This window comes from Crinia signifera, chromosome 5 (genome assembly GCF_055691185.1).
Source record: "Crinia signifera chromosome 5, ASM5569118v1, whole genome shotgun sequence".
Lineage (NCBI taxonomy): Eukaryota > Metazoa > Chordata > Amphibia > Anura > Myobatrachidae > Crinia > Crinia signifera.
The window spans coordinates 122,658,386-122,675,538 of NC_139221.1; the positions used below are offsets into that span (position 1 = coordinate 122,658,386).

General features: G+C 41.9%; 1 protein-coding gene across 6 annotated transcripts in view; it reads right to left on the reverse strand.

Annotated features, from left to right (window-relative positions):
• The window catches only part of LOC146080545 (enoyl-CoA hydratase EchA19-like), a 110,532-nt gene that overhangs the window by 63,933 nt on the left and 29,446 nt on the right, over window positions 1–17,153 (reverse strand). For 2 of the 6 annotated variants that reach the window (XM_083187959.1, XM_083187960.1), the window contains exon 2: window positions 11,488–11,609. The exons of 1 other annotated variant lie outside the window; for it this stretch is intronic. In XM_083187959.1, coding sequence (XP_083044085.1) covers window positions 11,488–11,581 — 94 coding nt within the window. In that variant the 5' untranslated portion in view covers window positions 11,582–11,609. Of the gene's footprint in view, window positions 1–5,426; window positions 5,598–11,487; window positions 11,610–17,153 lie in introns of those variants that run through there. 3 more of the 6 variants (XM_083187962.1, XM_083187963.1, XM_083187964.1) reach the window with 3 other exon arrangements.

Sequence of the window (17,153 nt, forward strand, 5' to 3'; positions counted from 1 at the left end):
CAGCCCAGTTGTATCAAAATTGGTGAAACCCCTGGGGGTTTGAAATGTACACTATACCCCTAGATGAATTCCCTGAAGGGTGTAGTTTGCAAAATGGGGTCACTTGTGGGGGAGGTTCCTAACTTTTAGCATCTTATGGTGCCTATAAACCTACATGGTGCCTAAAAAATAATCTCATAAAAAGGAGGCTCCAAAATCAAGTAGGTGCTCCTTCTATTATGAAGCCTGTGGTTTGGTCACCGTGCACACTAGGGCCACATATAAGATATTTATGAAAACAAAAGAATTTGGGGAATCAATTTTTAGTCACATTTCTCTAGTAAAATCTACTGTGTTCCTTAGAAAAATGTATTAAAATTGAAAATCTGCCAAAAAAATGAAATTTTGAAATTTCACCTACACTTTGTTTTAATTCTTGTGAAACACCTAAAGGGTTAACAAACTTCCAAAATGCTGTTTTGAATACTGTGAGGGGTGCACTTTTTGAAATGGCATCATTTATGGGGGTGTCTCACATACAAGTCCCTCAAAGTCACATCATAACTGAACTGGTCCCTAAAAAAATCAGAGTTTGAAATTTTCTTGAAAATTTGAGAATTTGCTATTCATATTTTAAGCCTCCTAGTGTCCAAAAAAATGAAAATGAGGTTGAAATAATGATGGCAACATAAAGTATACATATGGTCTATGTTAGTTATTAACTATTTTGAGTGGTAAGATTGTCTAACAAGCAGAAAATTTAACATTTTGCAAATCGCAAAATTTTCCATTTTTTTACGACATTTTGGAATTTTTCACAAAAAAACACAGACTGTATCGACCAAAATTTACCACTAACTTGAAGTACAATGTGTCACGAGAAAACAATCTCAAAATCACTGGGATAAGTAAAAGCAAAAAAAAGTTATCCCCACTTAAGTGATACATGCCAGATTTGAAAAAAAGGGCTCTGTCAGGAAGGCAAAAACAGGCTCCGTCAGGAAGGGGTTAAAAGGAACAAAGGAGTTAGCATCAAAACAGCATAAAATCAACTGCAATTAGTCAGAACTTGGGGAGTTTAAGAGATTAATGTCTGCAGGTGTGCTATATACTGTTGAATGGCTCATCCTATCTCTATAGGTGGCACACACCATCAATTTCATATGTAAGGATTTTGCAGAGGAGTAATAATCAGGGGGTATTCAATGTGTAGGTCAGCTGGACCGAGAACATGCAGGCGGGATTCAATGTCCCACCTGCCGGGGAGTGAGAAGGGGGCGTGGCCGTAAGTTGCGGCCGGGAAGAGGTGAGCTGCAGCCGGCAGCTCGTCACTTCCCGGCAGAACAAGGCCGACAGCTTGTGAAGTCGGAGTCGTTCTGCCGAGAAACCCTGCTCAATGCTGTCGGGGCGGACCGCATAGAATAGGGCCCGGCGACCATCTCCCCCGGCGATTGAATACCCCCCTCAACCTCTACTGCCTCAAATTTAAAGTGTTTCTGGATTTTGTCCCTTATTGTCTCAATACGCAGGATTGCAGCTGTTCTCCACAGTTGGGCAATTGCTGCTTTAGTGGCTATTAGGATATGTCCAAGAACATACTTCTCACCAATGGACAAGTGGCCTCTATATAGATGAAAAGCAATTTCAGGGTTCGCTTGGATCTTGACCCTGACCACACTACTAATCATAATCAACACTTCTTTCCAAAGAGACTTCAGTATGGGGCCCTCCCAAAATATATGGAAAAATTGTACCTATTCCCCCAGTTTCTCTAGCATGATTTAGAAATGCTGGGCCAAATTTTGAGTTGGCAGTCAGGAGTAAAGTAAGCTCTATACATCAACTTAAAAAACATTTCAGAGTGGTTAGAGCATCTGGAAACCTTGTAGCACAACTTACAAATAACGTCCCACTCCTCTTCCTGCAAGGTTGGTGGGTTTTTTTGTTTAAATCTGTGGTCGAGGAACCAGGGAAAAAATAAAATTCCAGGGGGTAATGGACGGTTGCTCTGCTGAGACACAGCTGAGCTTCCCTCCTTCCACTCTCCTGGTAGCAGCTCATTACATATGCATATGTAATGAGCGGATAGTCGGCAGGATGTCAAGACGCCACTCTACTCGCCGCTCGCTCAATTACGTACAGGAGGCAGAGCACAAAGTTTGCTGGGGCAGGACGAGTCTGATGATGCCTGCGGCCCACCATTACCGCTCAAGATGACTGGGACATTTTGTTTGGACACTGGAGTGGCAATATCATTTTTTATTTGAGAATTAGAACTGTATTTATTTGACAGCACTATTTTAATGGTCTTTTTTTTGTTGTGGTAAGAAACAGCTTTTCATGTGCATGTTTTATCTTAATTGGAACTCAAACAACAAGGCTTCAGAATTAGGGATGTGCCAATCCGGATTTTCCTGGATCTCAAAACGGTATCTTATTGGCTATCCGGCTGTTACATGTATTGGAGCCAAAACCAGTGACAGCTGATAGCCAATAAGATCCCGTTTTAAGATCCAGGTAAATCTGGATCTGCACATCCCTATATAGAATTATGTACCCACAGTATGTGCTTGGATTGTTTACCCATGTAGGTGCATGTATGCTTACCTTCGGGAGACTTGTCTACATATACGTAGATATGCTGGGAGGTGCATGGTGTGATGATCACATCATTGTCCAACCCCTATCATTTTTGCATCTAACTTTATACCAAAAACACAGTGGCTGCCCAAACTTTCATGTGCCACGGGGACAAAAAAGACTGCGTATAATTGGATAAGCTGTTTAGCATTATTCCACGATGCACTTAACAATGCCATATGTGCATCTTGTAAACAGTATAAAGACATAATATACCAAATAAATTAAAAAAACTCCATAGGATTTGACTTTGGATTTCAAAATAATTTCTTATTAATAAAAATATTTCTATATAGTATATTTATCTGACATGGCCTTTGTATAGTAGAGAGATCCAAGCAGGTCACAGAGCCTAATAACAGTGTCTGTACTCTGTTCCTCGCTAGTCATCAGCTAGCTAAGAAAAGTGGCAGGAAGGAAATGTGGTCTAGAACACAAGGTGCATGGCGATTTCTTGCAGATGTCATTGGTTCCGGAACATAGCCAAAAAAGTGGGCTGCTGGTCATTAATTTATTCCACCTTCTTGTCCTAACAGAGTGATCTTGTCCTTGTGTGGGGCTACTGGACTTCAGGGATAAGGAACTGTTTATTTTGGCTGTACACTTGGTAACCAACAGTGCATAAATAGAATGATGTGGGTGCCCCGGTATATGCACTACTGTATTCCGAAGTCAACAAGTATATTTATTAAACAAAATTCAGCATGTTTTGTCCAGTTGTAACAACACTGGCTTGAGGAAGGGGTCCCACATGTCTACTCTCAACGTCATCGTTCTTATGCAGGGATAGGTCTTCTTTTGTCCTTTAAAAGGGAGGTAAAACAAGCTACGAATAATGTAGACTGAGTTGCTAATGAGAGCATTATTGACAAGGACTAGTAAATCGGACTGAATATTAAGTTTTAAGCTAAGTGCACCCATTCCTGTTGTCAGTGAGTAACCTGCACTGTGTACCCATTCCTATTGGCAGTGAGTAACCTGCACTGTGTACCCATTCCTGTTTTCAGTGAGTAACCTGCACTGTGTACCCATTCCTATTGGCAGTGAGTAACCTGCACTGTGTACCTATTCCTGTTGGCAGTGAGCAACAACCTGCAGTCATGTACTGCATACGCAATCCTGCTGGCAGTGACAACCTGCAGTTCTGCACTGCATACTCATTCCTGATGGCAGTGAGTAATCTGCACTGAATAACCACTCCTGTCAGCAGTGAGCAACTACCTGCAGTACTGTACTGCAAAATCAATCCTGCTGACAGTGAGCAACTGGCAGTCCTGAACTGCATACTAATTGCGGTTAGAAATGTGCTTATTGAATCATACAACACCCCCGGGCTCATGGAATTTGTCCTGGTTTTAGGAATTCCGGGGGACAAAAAAAAAAAATGGAGTACCCCCATATTTCTAAAACCAGCACCAGGCTCAAACAGCAGGTCCTGGTTCCCAAAATATGGAGGTACAAAATGAATAGGGGTCTCCCGTATTTTGACAACCAGCACAGGGCCCAAACTGCCAGCAGGGTAATTCCCCCGACCAAAGCATTAAACCCCGACTGATCAGCCCAGGCAGGGACCCTGCGGGAGTTGGGACCCCTAAAATAAAAGGGGTCCACCCCTCCAGGGCGCCCAGGGCTGTCCCCAGTGCCCCAGGGCGCTGGGCACCGGGATAATTTTTTGTGCAATTTTTGTGTAAAAAGAAGATAATAGACTATTGGGTTTTTATTGTGGAACTACAGTGCAAGTCTCAGCAAGCCTGCCCCACATGCAGAGACATGGAGAATTACAAGTCCCAGCATGTGGGACATTAAAAGGCCTACTAGTACTTGAAGTTCTGCAAAAAAAAAAATAGTGACATAAAAGACACACACAGGTATAAAAGAAATAACTCATGCTTCATGCTACAATCATTCATATATAGCCTAAAGAAGCCATGCAAAATGAATGCGCTCATTCAGAATGTTGACCCAAAATAATGTTAAAATTAGACAGAATACCTGAATACTTGTACATTTCTAGGTATACTGGTCCATTACCTGACAGCAGCGTTTCTGCAGTTACTAAACTAAGAGTAACACTGACATCTACTGTGTAAAGCAGAGTTTTGCAACTGAATTCCTTAGGGAATCCTAACAGCATTCCAGGTTTCCTCAAATAATCACAAGTAAGATAATTAGTTTAATCTATGGTTTTTTTAAAATATGTTGGTCAATAAAAATGAAATAAAAAAATACAAGTTCTCCAGAACAGAATCTGGAAAACATGCACTGCTGATTCTCCGAGGACTGTAGTTAGGAAGTTGTTCTAGAACTTGTATTACATTAGCATTCATTATCATTAAAGCAAGTGCTAAACCATAAAATTATTTATTCGTGTCAACATAATTGAAGTATGTGAACATATTTTTTGATATTATTTAGTATTATTATTACTGCTACATTTTCTTATACATATTTGTACCATTTTATCATTGTTTTGTATTTAGGGATTGTAATCTGTGTAACTGGTTACAGATGTTACTTAAACCATGTTGCTATGAAAAGCAAATCTTTTAACCCTGAGGTAGGCAACTTATGGCACCACAGCTGCTATGAAACTACGCATTCCAACATAACACAATTTTGTTGTTAGGGGATGCTGGGATATGTATTTCCATGTAGCTACAGCGCAGTACCTGAAATAAACAACTTTAACAATAACTAACCTAGTACTCACAACCACATGCAGCTTTACTCAACATTCATGTTGGCCCGGCAGCTAGTAATACATTACTAGAGTAATACGTTACTAGATGAATACTTTAGAGGAATACCTAGCAAGTAAGCATACCGGCTATAGAGATCTTTTCAGAAAACTGCACCTGTAGAGTTCACGAGTCACGGGTTTCTAATCTCATGCACAGTTCAGGATGGGAACACTATGTGGACTGTGGCACATACTCTAGATAAGAGATGGACTATGGACACTGTGACTGTAGAAAATAAAGCATAGGTGTGCGCAGCCCATGCACTTCAGAATGAATCATCAATCCCCCCCCCCACCTACACCAGAAATAGGGAGGTGCGCGATGAAGGCGCGCTGCTAAAATTGACACTGTAATGCCCATTACACATAATGCCAACACCGTAATGCCCATTACACATAATGCCACGTACTGTAATGCCCATTACACATAATGCCACACCGCATAATTCCCATCACACATAATGACACACACATAATGCCACACACCGTAGTGCCCATTACATATTATGCCAAACACTGTAAGGCCAATTAGGTATTACCTTACACACCGTAATGCCCATTGCATATTATGCCACACATCGTAATGCCCATTACATATGCCACACACTGTAATGCCCATTACATATTATACATCACGCCATAATGTCACACACCATAATGTCTATTATGTATTATGCCACACAACTGAGGCTTTCCTACATGCTCGTTGCTAGGAGTTACATTCTTGATGCCAGGGATTTCTTGCTCGATGCCAGGGGTTACATGCAAGTTGCCAGGGGTTTCATGTTAGTTGCCAGGGGTTTCATGTTAGTTGCCAGGGGGGGTGAAATGCTCATTGCCAGGGGTTCCGTGCTCCTTAACATGGCTTTCATGGTCCCTGGGAAGGGGATGGTTAAATGCTTGTTGACAGGGGGGGGTTCACTCTCATTGCCGAGGGTGCGCACTGCCTACAAGTGCTCCCGTAATCCGCACTTCCGGGTAGAACTTGTCAGATACCCGGCGGAGCCTAGTCTCCTTACCTTTTGAGCCGATGGCCAGATGCCACACACTGAAGCTACTTTACTTGTCCGTGGCGGGCATCATCCGGTCAGCGGCTCAAAAGGGAAGGAGGCTGCGGCTGTAGTGTCAAACCCCCAAGGTGTAATTCAGGACTATGAGGTACAATAGAGATCTGTACAATATTGGGACATAATGAGGAACAATGGGGATCAGAGTAGCAGTGGAGCACAGTGGTGGGGCAACAGCAATCTGAGGAGTGCAGTTGGGGACATTTGGGAGCATTGAAGAAAATAAGAGCAGATTGAGAAACAATTAGGGATTTGTATAGAGCAGCGGTTCTCAAACTGTGGGTCCTGACCCCAAAGTGGGTCCCGACCTTCTTAGCATGGGGTCGTGACTCTATGTTATTGACTATCAGGCTGATGACTTTTCTAATCTCAGTGATTCAAGGAATCTAATAGATCTGTTGAATTGTCTGTTATTTTAGACTCCTCCCATAATGTTGTGCCTCCACAATGCTGCCATGTAGGTGCCGTCTGCTGACTATACATGTGATGTGATGGGTTATGGTATACTATACTCCTCCCATCACTCTGAGCCTCCACAAGGCTGCATGTATGTGCTGTCTGCTGACTCACCATGTCATGTGATGACCTTTTGCAGTAACTTGCTGGGGTCCTGTCATTATTTTTATTGTCTGATGGGGTCCCAGAGCAAAATAGTTTGAGGACCCCTGGTATAGAGGATGGGAACAACAGGGATCAATATTCTGACTCAATAACTAGGCTGTAAATGTAAGGCCTTTAAGACAGTTCATCTGTGTATGTCTGTAGTGAACCAGTACTTACACCAGGAGACTTTGTCAGACAGTGTCAACTCAACTGAAGAGGCCTGTGTGAAGAATCCAGATGAGGGTTTATTTCAAGCTGATATTATTGTAGTAATGCACAAAAACAGTAGGTGAAAAGATAATAATTTGCCAGAGCTCAACAGGAATCAACTGAAGGTTAAAATGGCAGACACACAATAAGCTAGAGATGGGAAGAAAGGCAGGGCTAATGACATCAGAGGCCCTACAGGAGCCAGGAAGGACAACTTTCACAAGATGCAAAGATTTGCAATAGTAACATGACAGTAACTGAACAGCATATGAAGACACATACTTCGTGGGACATGACAATCAGAGTAGTAATGAAGCCCAGTAGGGACCAATAGGGATTGATGTAGCATTTAGGCACAGTGGGGAACAATAGGGATCTGAGTATTATTTGCATACAGTGAGGGGACACTGGGGATTTGTGCAGCAGTGGGGGGGCACTCGGGGGCACAGCAGGAAACACCAAGGATGGGAGAAGCAATGGGCACAGCTGGGAACACTACAGATGGGAGAAACAGTGGGCATAGCTGGAAAGGAATGTAGTAGCACTGGTTATAGTGGGGAACCCTGGGGATGGCAACAGCACTGGGCACAGTGAGGATGGCAGCAGCATTGGGCACAGTGGGGATGGCCACAGCACTGAGCACAGCAGTGATCTCAGAAGCACTGAGCACAGTGAAGATGGCAGTAGCACTGGTTACAGTGGGGATGGCTGTAGCACTGGGTACAGTGGGAACACTGGGGATGGGACGTGCTAGGCACAGTGGGAACACTATATATGACAGAGGCACTGGACACAGCAGGGCACAGTGGGGATGGGAGTACACTGGGCACAGTGAGGATGGGAATGGGAGCAACACTGGGCACAATAGGGTTGTGTGCAGCACGGCTGGGAACAATAAAGGTGTATATGTCAGAGCAGGGGGAGGGAGCTCTGTCAGTGAGTGGGTCCCCTAGCGGCATGATAAAGCCAATACTTGTTGAAATGCATTGGTGGACCTAGAGGGAGTGTTTTATCCAGTTCTGGACTTTGTCACCCTCCACTGTACTTATCCGGACCAGTCTCCCCCACATTTCTCCATCTACTATCACGGGCACCAGTTGTGATCCCCACCAAGGGTCCATCCAGGACTTTACCCGAACAGAGGCTATCCACTTTGAGTGGGGAAGCAATACTCCACAAACAAATACCTACCGCGGGCAACTCTGGACACACTGGACATCTCTATTACCCAGTTATTTACCAGGAGACACTACAGGAACGGATACACCCACCAGTGGTTACATTAAATACGGTACCATATGAACTGGACTATTTTTTCAATACCCCTCTTTTTATTGCTCTCATTTTATTTTTTACTTTTTATCATGTCATGCAATGCTTCATGTTTTTATAATTAAAAATTTGCTACATTTCCACTCCATTGGCACACATTTCCATCAATTTTATTGTTAGCGCAGTGTACCCCCTTGTGTTTTTTCTTGTACCCAGAAGGAGGCTGGCTACCCCCTATCCACACTGCAGCTTGACTAAGCACCTCCTATCCATTGCGCCCCCCCACACGAGTCGGTAACCAGTTACCCACTACCCTTCCAGCCCCCTAGCAGCATGTACCTGGTCGCTTTGTGCTGGTGACGGAGGAGAAGTGCGGGGCACCACACCACGGTGACTGTATGCTGCTGCTGGGAGCCCGCAGTCCCTCACTTTCCTGCTGCGCCTGGCCCCGCTCCTCTGTCCATTCTCCTCCAATAGGCAAGCGACGCATCAAGCACAAATCCCAGCGTGGGTCTCAATGTTGTGCTACTGGAGATCCTCCTCCCTCATGTTGGTCTTGGCTACAATCGTGCGGAGGTGCCCAACATTAGGAGGTGCCTGTGCACCCCCGGCACCCCCCGTGCGCACGCCTATGAAATAAAGTGAATTTGTTCCCAAAAACAAATATATACATTAAAGCGGGACAATGTACACAAATGTACACGAGGGCACCGAGGTAAATATTATCGGGAAGGACTTGAGTGCCAAGATCCATAACTAACCTTATATACAGTACATCTCAGGGATGGGGCGGCACTCTGAAAGGCTTTGCGGAATAAACAATGTCTTTATTTACTGTGTTTACTGGATATGACACAGTAAATAAAGATGCTGCTTATTCCACAAAGCCTTCAGAGTGCCGCCTCATCCATCCCCACTATCTATCAGTGACTGCATGTCACAGGAGGGCACCAAAGCATTACAAAGCGAAGACAAGCAAGTGTCAGATCACATTATATATATTTATTATTTATTTCTTATATATATATATATAGCACACACAGATTCCGCAGCGCTTTACAGAGAATATTTGAACATTCACATCAGTCCCAGAGGAGCTTACAATCTATATTCCCTGCCACATGTACACGTGCGCACACACAGACATTATAGGGTTAATTTTGTTGGGAGACAATTAACCTACCAGTATATTTTTGGATTGTTGGAGGAAACCTACGCAAGAACGGGGAAAATATACAAACTCCGCACAGTTAGGGCCATGGTGGGAATCGAACCCATGACCTCAGTGCTGTGAGGCAGTAATGCTAACCATTACATCATCCATACTGCATAATATATATATTACAGTCAATGACCCGGCACTCCCTTCAACTGGGAATACAGACCTGGGTGCCTTTGCACAAATGCAGATAGAAGTTGTATAGTGAACCCACATATCGTGTCCCCAGTAGCGCCAGTTCCATATCATGTCCCCAGTAGTGCCAGTTCCATATCATGTCCCCAGTAGTGCCAGTTACTGATGTCCCCAGTAGTGCTTTTAGAAACAACAACAAAATGTATATTTTTGAAACTACAGATTTCAGAATAATTTGGATAATGGATATCTACATAAGTGATACTTAACTTGTATACTATAGTAATATAGGAAACCATTTCTAAAGTAGATTTACTTATTTAAATCTCAATGGAGGGTATTCAACTAGTGCTGATTCTCCCCCCCCCCCCAAAAAAAAAAAACAACGGAAAAGGCATAGTTGAAAAAATGCCTTCAATAGCAGCGAACATGGACACAATTGAATAGTGGGGTGTCTGATTAGTTCCGTCTCTTCACCTATGAGAAAAAAAAGCAATATTTGAACTCTCCCCCCATTGTGTATGATAAACAGTGCTCCAGCAAATCAATTATTATAAGATTGAAAATAATGACATACTGATATTCTCATTTTATGCTATATTTGTCTTATTTGTAAACATCCCATTTATATTAAAAAGAGATTGGTAACAAGGTGTTATACTACATTGGGGGCCTGTTGTAATGCTGTCCGAGTTAAGCGGCCTGAACTTGGACGTTTATTTAAAAAGGCAATCACTTATAGGGCACGGTTTTGCCTTGTACGTGATTGCCCCTTTAAAAAAATATCCAATAAGATTGGTGGCTGTGCGAAATGCTGTCCTAACTCGGGCAGAATTACATATTGTAAATCAATAGCTGACCAGGTGGAGAGAAGACTTTCCAGCTTTGCATGGCCCCATTGAGTATAGCTAATACCATCATATTGGATATGAATTGTGCCTTAGAACTTTTGAGAATTTTTATGTATTTTATTGTTGGTGTTTTGACCTTAGAGAGGTCATTAAAATGGTGGCATGTGATAAATAGTGTTTAAGACATAGGGGTAAATGTAATAGACTGCAAACTACAGGAATCGGCGGGTTCCATTCAAGTCTGCCCGATGTTTTAAGGATTACAATAAGAGAAAACCAACTTGGTTTTGTCTTTTTAATGATTGATACTTTAAAACATTGGGTAGACTCACCCAGAAGCTGCCAATTCCTGCAGTTTGCAGTCTATTACATTTACCCCATACACTCATCTGGTTTCAACTGTCTCTGATGAAAACATTATATTGTTCAGACATTGGGGCTGATTCAGGACCTGTTCGCAAGGCTAACAATTTTGCAGATGGACAAAACCCTGCTGCCCTGCAGGTCAGACAATAGTAACATGTGCAAAAAGAGTTACATATTGGGGGAGTTATTTTGTTTCTACGCAGGGTAAATACTGTCTGCTTTATTCTTCCATATAACATACAAAAGCTGTAAATATATACATTATTGAGATATAGCTTGTTGAGAGTGGTACATTTGTATACAAACTTTATGGATAAAACCATTATAAAATTGATGATCCCAGAGAAATGTTAGTAACAGCGTATAATGTATAGTACATGATAAGAAAAGCTAAAATGTACAAACCTCTTTGGTGAGACTTAACAGTGCGGGAGGCCAATCTCTTCTTACATAAAAGGTCAGTAAAGACAGCTCTTAAAGGAAGAATCCGATGTTGCATTCTGAATGTTTACCAGTTTCTCAATTCCCTAAATGAGGACAGTAAATTTGCACTAGACTTAAACCAGCTTCTGCCAATCCAATAGGTGAGTATCACATACAGTATATAAGTTATTTGAGAAAAATCCAAAAAGTGCACCAAGTAGTGGGAAAAAGTGTTGATATTAGTTACTTCTTAACTGACTAACTTGAAACTAAAATAGAACTTGTAATGTAAATATAATGTAACAAAATTTACAAATCCTATCAGTGGCCACTTCATTCGGTACACCATCCTTTGCCCCAGAATAGTTCACTACATTGTGGAAAGCATACAACAAAGTACTAGGAATTTCACTCAGAGTCTAAAGGACCATAAATACTAGGTGATTTTGATCTCAAAATCTCCTAGTGTGGATGGGCAGGTGATGAGTGGTGAGCACTGACCATCGCCGGCCTCCACCATCCGTGAACCGTTTTCCACTTTTGGCCACATCGTTGGTTACGTCCTAAAAAAGTTATTTTGCCTCTAAATTCCTCTTACAGTTACTCCACATTGTCACATCGGTTTCCTAAACTTATTTTACTCCAGATGCCTTGAAAGGTTTCATTTGCTTAAAGCAGTGGTTACCAACCTGTGGTACGCGTACCCCTGGGGGTACGCGTCCACACGCTTGGGGGTACGCCGCGGCCCGGCCTGCAATGGCGGCCGCGGCAGTCAGACAGGTCGCTGGAGGGGAGGAGAGTGCATTGTGCATCTCTCCTACCCCTCAGTGTGCTTCCCTGTGACTGGCCGCCCGTCCTCCAATCAATCAGAGCTTGCGGGCCGACAGCCAATCAGGAGCCGGCCCGCGAACTTTGATTGATCATACTTGTTGCTGGCACTGTGGGGCATTGCTGGCACTGTGGGGCATACTTGTTGCTGGCACTGTGGGGCATACTTGTTGCTGGCACTGTGGGGCATTGCTGGCACTGTGGGGCATACTTGTTGCTGGCACTATGGGGGTATACTTGTTGCTGGCACTGTAGGGGCATTGTTGGCACTGTGTGTGCATACCCAGTACCATGGGGTCATACCTGGCACCGTGGTGGCATTCCCGTTTCTGGCACTGTGCGGGCATACCTGGCACCATTGGAGCATATGTGTATCTGGCACTTTTGAGGGCATATGTGTATCTGGCACTATTGGAAGGCTAACGTGATCCGTTGGAATGTCTGTTGCTTCAGTAATAGAGATTTGACAAGGTTCTATTATTTTATATGCTGTCCGCAGAATGGGCTGAGCTTATATTGTGGTCAAGTGGTTGCACTTTTTTTTTTCTCGTCATTGCCAGTATGACTTGCCCCTGTTAAGCCACACCCTTTTTAGGCCACGTCCCCTAAAAATTTCACGAGGGGGTACTCATAAATGAAAAGCCTAATCAAGGGGTACGGGAGTGGAATTTTTTGTCAATCTATAGCGCACCTTGTATTTTTCAGCCTAGGTAGACACAACAAATGAACCTTTCACCAAAAAAGTTCGTGGGATTCTATAGCAATAAACAATAGTGCCACCCTGGCGAAAAACACATACAAAACACACTTACGCAAGTTATTTGGATGTTGTGCGTTGGTCACTTTAAATATTTTTAGCGACCTTGAGATTGAATAGAAGAAAAACAGACCATTGTGCAAATATAGTTTCCACACTTTAACTAATCTAATAGTGTAGGAATGCACTCACAAACGATAGGATGTAACAGGCATATAAGAAGGTCTTTTATTCTTCATACAGTAGTCCACGCAGATTCTGGGGAACTTAAGAAACAATCTCTAGTGCAACATTGTTTGTCAGAATAAAAAAAATTACATTTATTGGACAAACTCACATGATAAAAGGAATAAAATCGCATATCACCCACACTGGGGTACAAGGATCCTCCAAAGGATGGATGTGCATCAAACAGGTTTTCTTATCATCCAATCCACAGGGGTCCGTTCGGCAGCAGTGGTATGCTTAAACGCGTTTTCAGGCTTAACAGCCCTTCATCAGAAGCATATCCAAGCGTGTCGAGCGGGGCCCTTTTTAAACCCCACCAAATACATACAAAATGATCACAGCTGTACGTGATCGTACATCATAATCCGGAAGTCGCAGAACGCTCCGGCGGAAGTGATGCTTGAATCCAGCCGATTGTTAAAACACACAAAAGCCTACTTAAAAGATACTACTAATGTACTCCAATTATTGGATAATTTAGAGTGGAAAGACAATTATACCATGGCAACAGCAGACGTCTCCTCGTTATATACGATCATCCAAGAAGATAAGGGTGTGGAGGCAGTCTCTTATTTTTTAAGTAAAACCGACTATTCTGAAAAATTGAAGGAATTCATTGTTGAAGGCATTAGGTTTATTTTGCGCAATAATTATTTTTATTTTAACGGCCATTTCTATTTACAGCGGGTGGGTACCGCCATGGGCACCAGGTTTGCCCCCAGCTATGCAAACCTCTTCATGTCATATTGGGAATTAAATACCGTATGGCATGGAGGGGAGCTGGGGTCAGGCCTGGTGCTCTGGAGGCGCTTTATTGATGACATCATTTTTGTGTGGGAGGGAAATGATCAAGATCTAGATCATTTCTGTAACTCCCTTAATACCAATGATATGAATATAAAATTGACCTTTTTTAAAAGTAAGAAGGAAGTGTTCTTTTTGGATCTGTGTCTATATGTCAAAGAAGGGCAGCTGAACACGAAAGTATTCAGGAAAAAAACTGACTCAAATAGTTTGATTGAAATTACCAGCCAGCATCATGGGAACTGGCTGAGTAGTATCCCCTTCAGTCAGTTTCTACGAGTAAAGAGGAACTGTACAGAATCTACTGTCTGTAATGAACAGATGGAGGAAATGAATACTCGATTCCTCGAGAAAGGTTATACTCAGGATAACCTAGATCTAGCCAGATCCAGGGTGAACACTTTAAACCGAAATGAACTTATTGGAAAAGAAACAAAAGAAAAGAACAAAAACCAAAATAATGAACATCAGTGGTCCTTTATCTCTAAATTCCATTACCAACATAAGGAAATAGAGAATATTTAAAAAAAAAAACTGGAAAATTTTAAAAAAATTACCCCATTCTTGGAACTTATCTTCCGAATAAACCTAAGTTCATTTATAGAAGATCAACCACCATAAAAGATTCCCTGGTTAGGAGTGCCCTCGATGTGCCTAAAAGAAATAGTATACGTAGTCAGGGATTCCATCGCTGTGGCCTTTGCTTAATGTGTAAGACCACCAAAGGTCCTAGCAAAATAAAAGAGTTTGAAGTAAAAGGAACCAAATATCCCATAAGAGAATTCCTGACTTGTAATTCTAAGAATGTTGTCTACGCACTTGAGTGTTCTTGTAACCTGGTTTATATAGGAAAGACATCTAGATGTTTGAAAACCAGGACAGCAGAACACATTTATAATATTAGAAAGAATCTGGAGGGACACACTGTTTCAGCCCACTTTACAAAAATGCATCATTCAAATCCATGCCATATCAAATCATTTTGGGGGATTCAACAAATCAATCCCAATTGGAAATCCAACAATATAGACATTCGCCTAGCCAAAGCTGAAATGTCATGGATTCATAAATTAAAAACATTAGTACCAGCAGGTTTGAATGGCGATTTTGAATTAAAGTGGTTTCTTTGAAAATAGTGTGTCCATTCAGTTTCAATACATATCTCTCTCATCCTTTTGTATTTTTTATACAGTACCTAATTCATTGTTTTACTCTTTATTTTATATATATGTTGGACTTGATTCCGTTTTTAAAAAAAAAAAATGGATGTGCGTTCCAAGCACATTAAAGAACACTCCCGGAAATGCGTTCCATGGAGCGGACGTATGCATCAATATGGACGTATGTCTAAAAAACTACAGATCCCGGGAGGTATTGCAGAATTGAGCGTCATCTTCCGCCGGAGCGGACATTGACTTCCGGTACACGATGTGCGCCGAATGGACTGCAATTCCCAAGATGCTTGGTGGATTCAAGCATCACTTCCGCCGGAGCGTTCTGCGACTTCCGGATTATGATGTACGATCACGTACAGCTGTGATCATTTTGTATGTATTTGGTGGGGTTTAAAAAGGGCCCCGCTCGACACGCTTGGATATGCTTCTGATGAAGGGCTGTTAAGCCTGAAAACGCGTTTAAGCATACCACTGCTGCCGAACGGACCCCTGTGGATTGGATGATAAGAAAACCTGTTTGATGCACATCCATCCTTTGGAGGATCCTTGTACCCCAGTGTGGGTGATATGCGATTTTATTCCTTTTATCATGTGAGTTTGTCCAATAAATGTAATTTTTTTATTCTGACAAACAATGTTGCACTAGAGATTGTTTCTTAAGTTCCCCAGAATCTGCGTGGACTACTGTATGACGAATAAAAGACCTTCTTATATGCCTGTTACATCCTATCGTTTGTGAGTGCATTCCTATACTATTAGATTAGTTAAAGTGTGGAAACTATATTTGCACAATGGTCTGTTTTTTTTCTATTCAATCTCAAGGTCGCTAAAAATATTTAAAGTGACCAACGCACAACATCCAAATAACTTGCGTAAGTGTGTTTTGTATGTGTTTTTCGCCAGGGTGGCACTATTGTTTATTGCTATAGAATCCCACGAACTTTTTTGGTGAAAGGTTCATTTGTTGTGTCTACCTAGGCTGAAAAATACAAGGTGCGCTATAGATTGACAATAAATTCCACTACTGTCTGTATCACTTTGTTCACCTATTTGTCATATTTTAAGCTGCACTATGTTCTCATTCAGAGAAACCAGGAAGGAATTCCTTAGAGATTTATTTGATAAAGATATACCTATAAGGGATACCTGTGATGAGGATTTAAACTCAATAATGAAAAAATTGGAAAACCTCATCTTAAAGGAGAATAGGTGCTGGTGGGAGGTCAGCACTCTAGAAAGATACATGTCTGATAATATGGTATCCAAAGGGTTAAAAATACAAAAAGTACCCTCTTTTCCACATCCGAATGGGGACTTCAAAAAAGATTGGGACTCTGTCCTAAATCAATGTTCCCTTAGATTAATGGGCCTTATTATCAAAGAACGCAAAAAAAAAACATGGCACAATTCAATGATGAAATTCAAAAATTGCCACAAACTTTAGAACCCTTTCAAGCTCTAGAGGATTTTAAAGAAATGGAGAGAGAGATTTTAAGAAAATTAAATAAAGAGACAAAAGAATTGAGAGATAAAAAAAGGAAAAAATATCAAAGGGATATTAACGATCTAAAATAACCAGAAATAGTCCCTATTCAAGAAACCCCCAATCCACCAGTATTAAAAGAGTGGAATAAAGAACATATGAACCCCAAAAAACCATACCGACCCCCATATAGAAAAAATAGAAATAATTGGAGGGAAAATAACAGAAACAGCAAACAGATCCGTACTCCTAGAAATAATCAACATCCCCACACCCGGGATAATTACTATAGAAATGATCATCAGGAGGAGGACTATGGTAGGTTTAGGGGAACAAATCGATATGAACCGTTGATTCGGAACCAAACACCCAA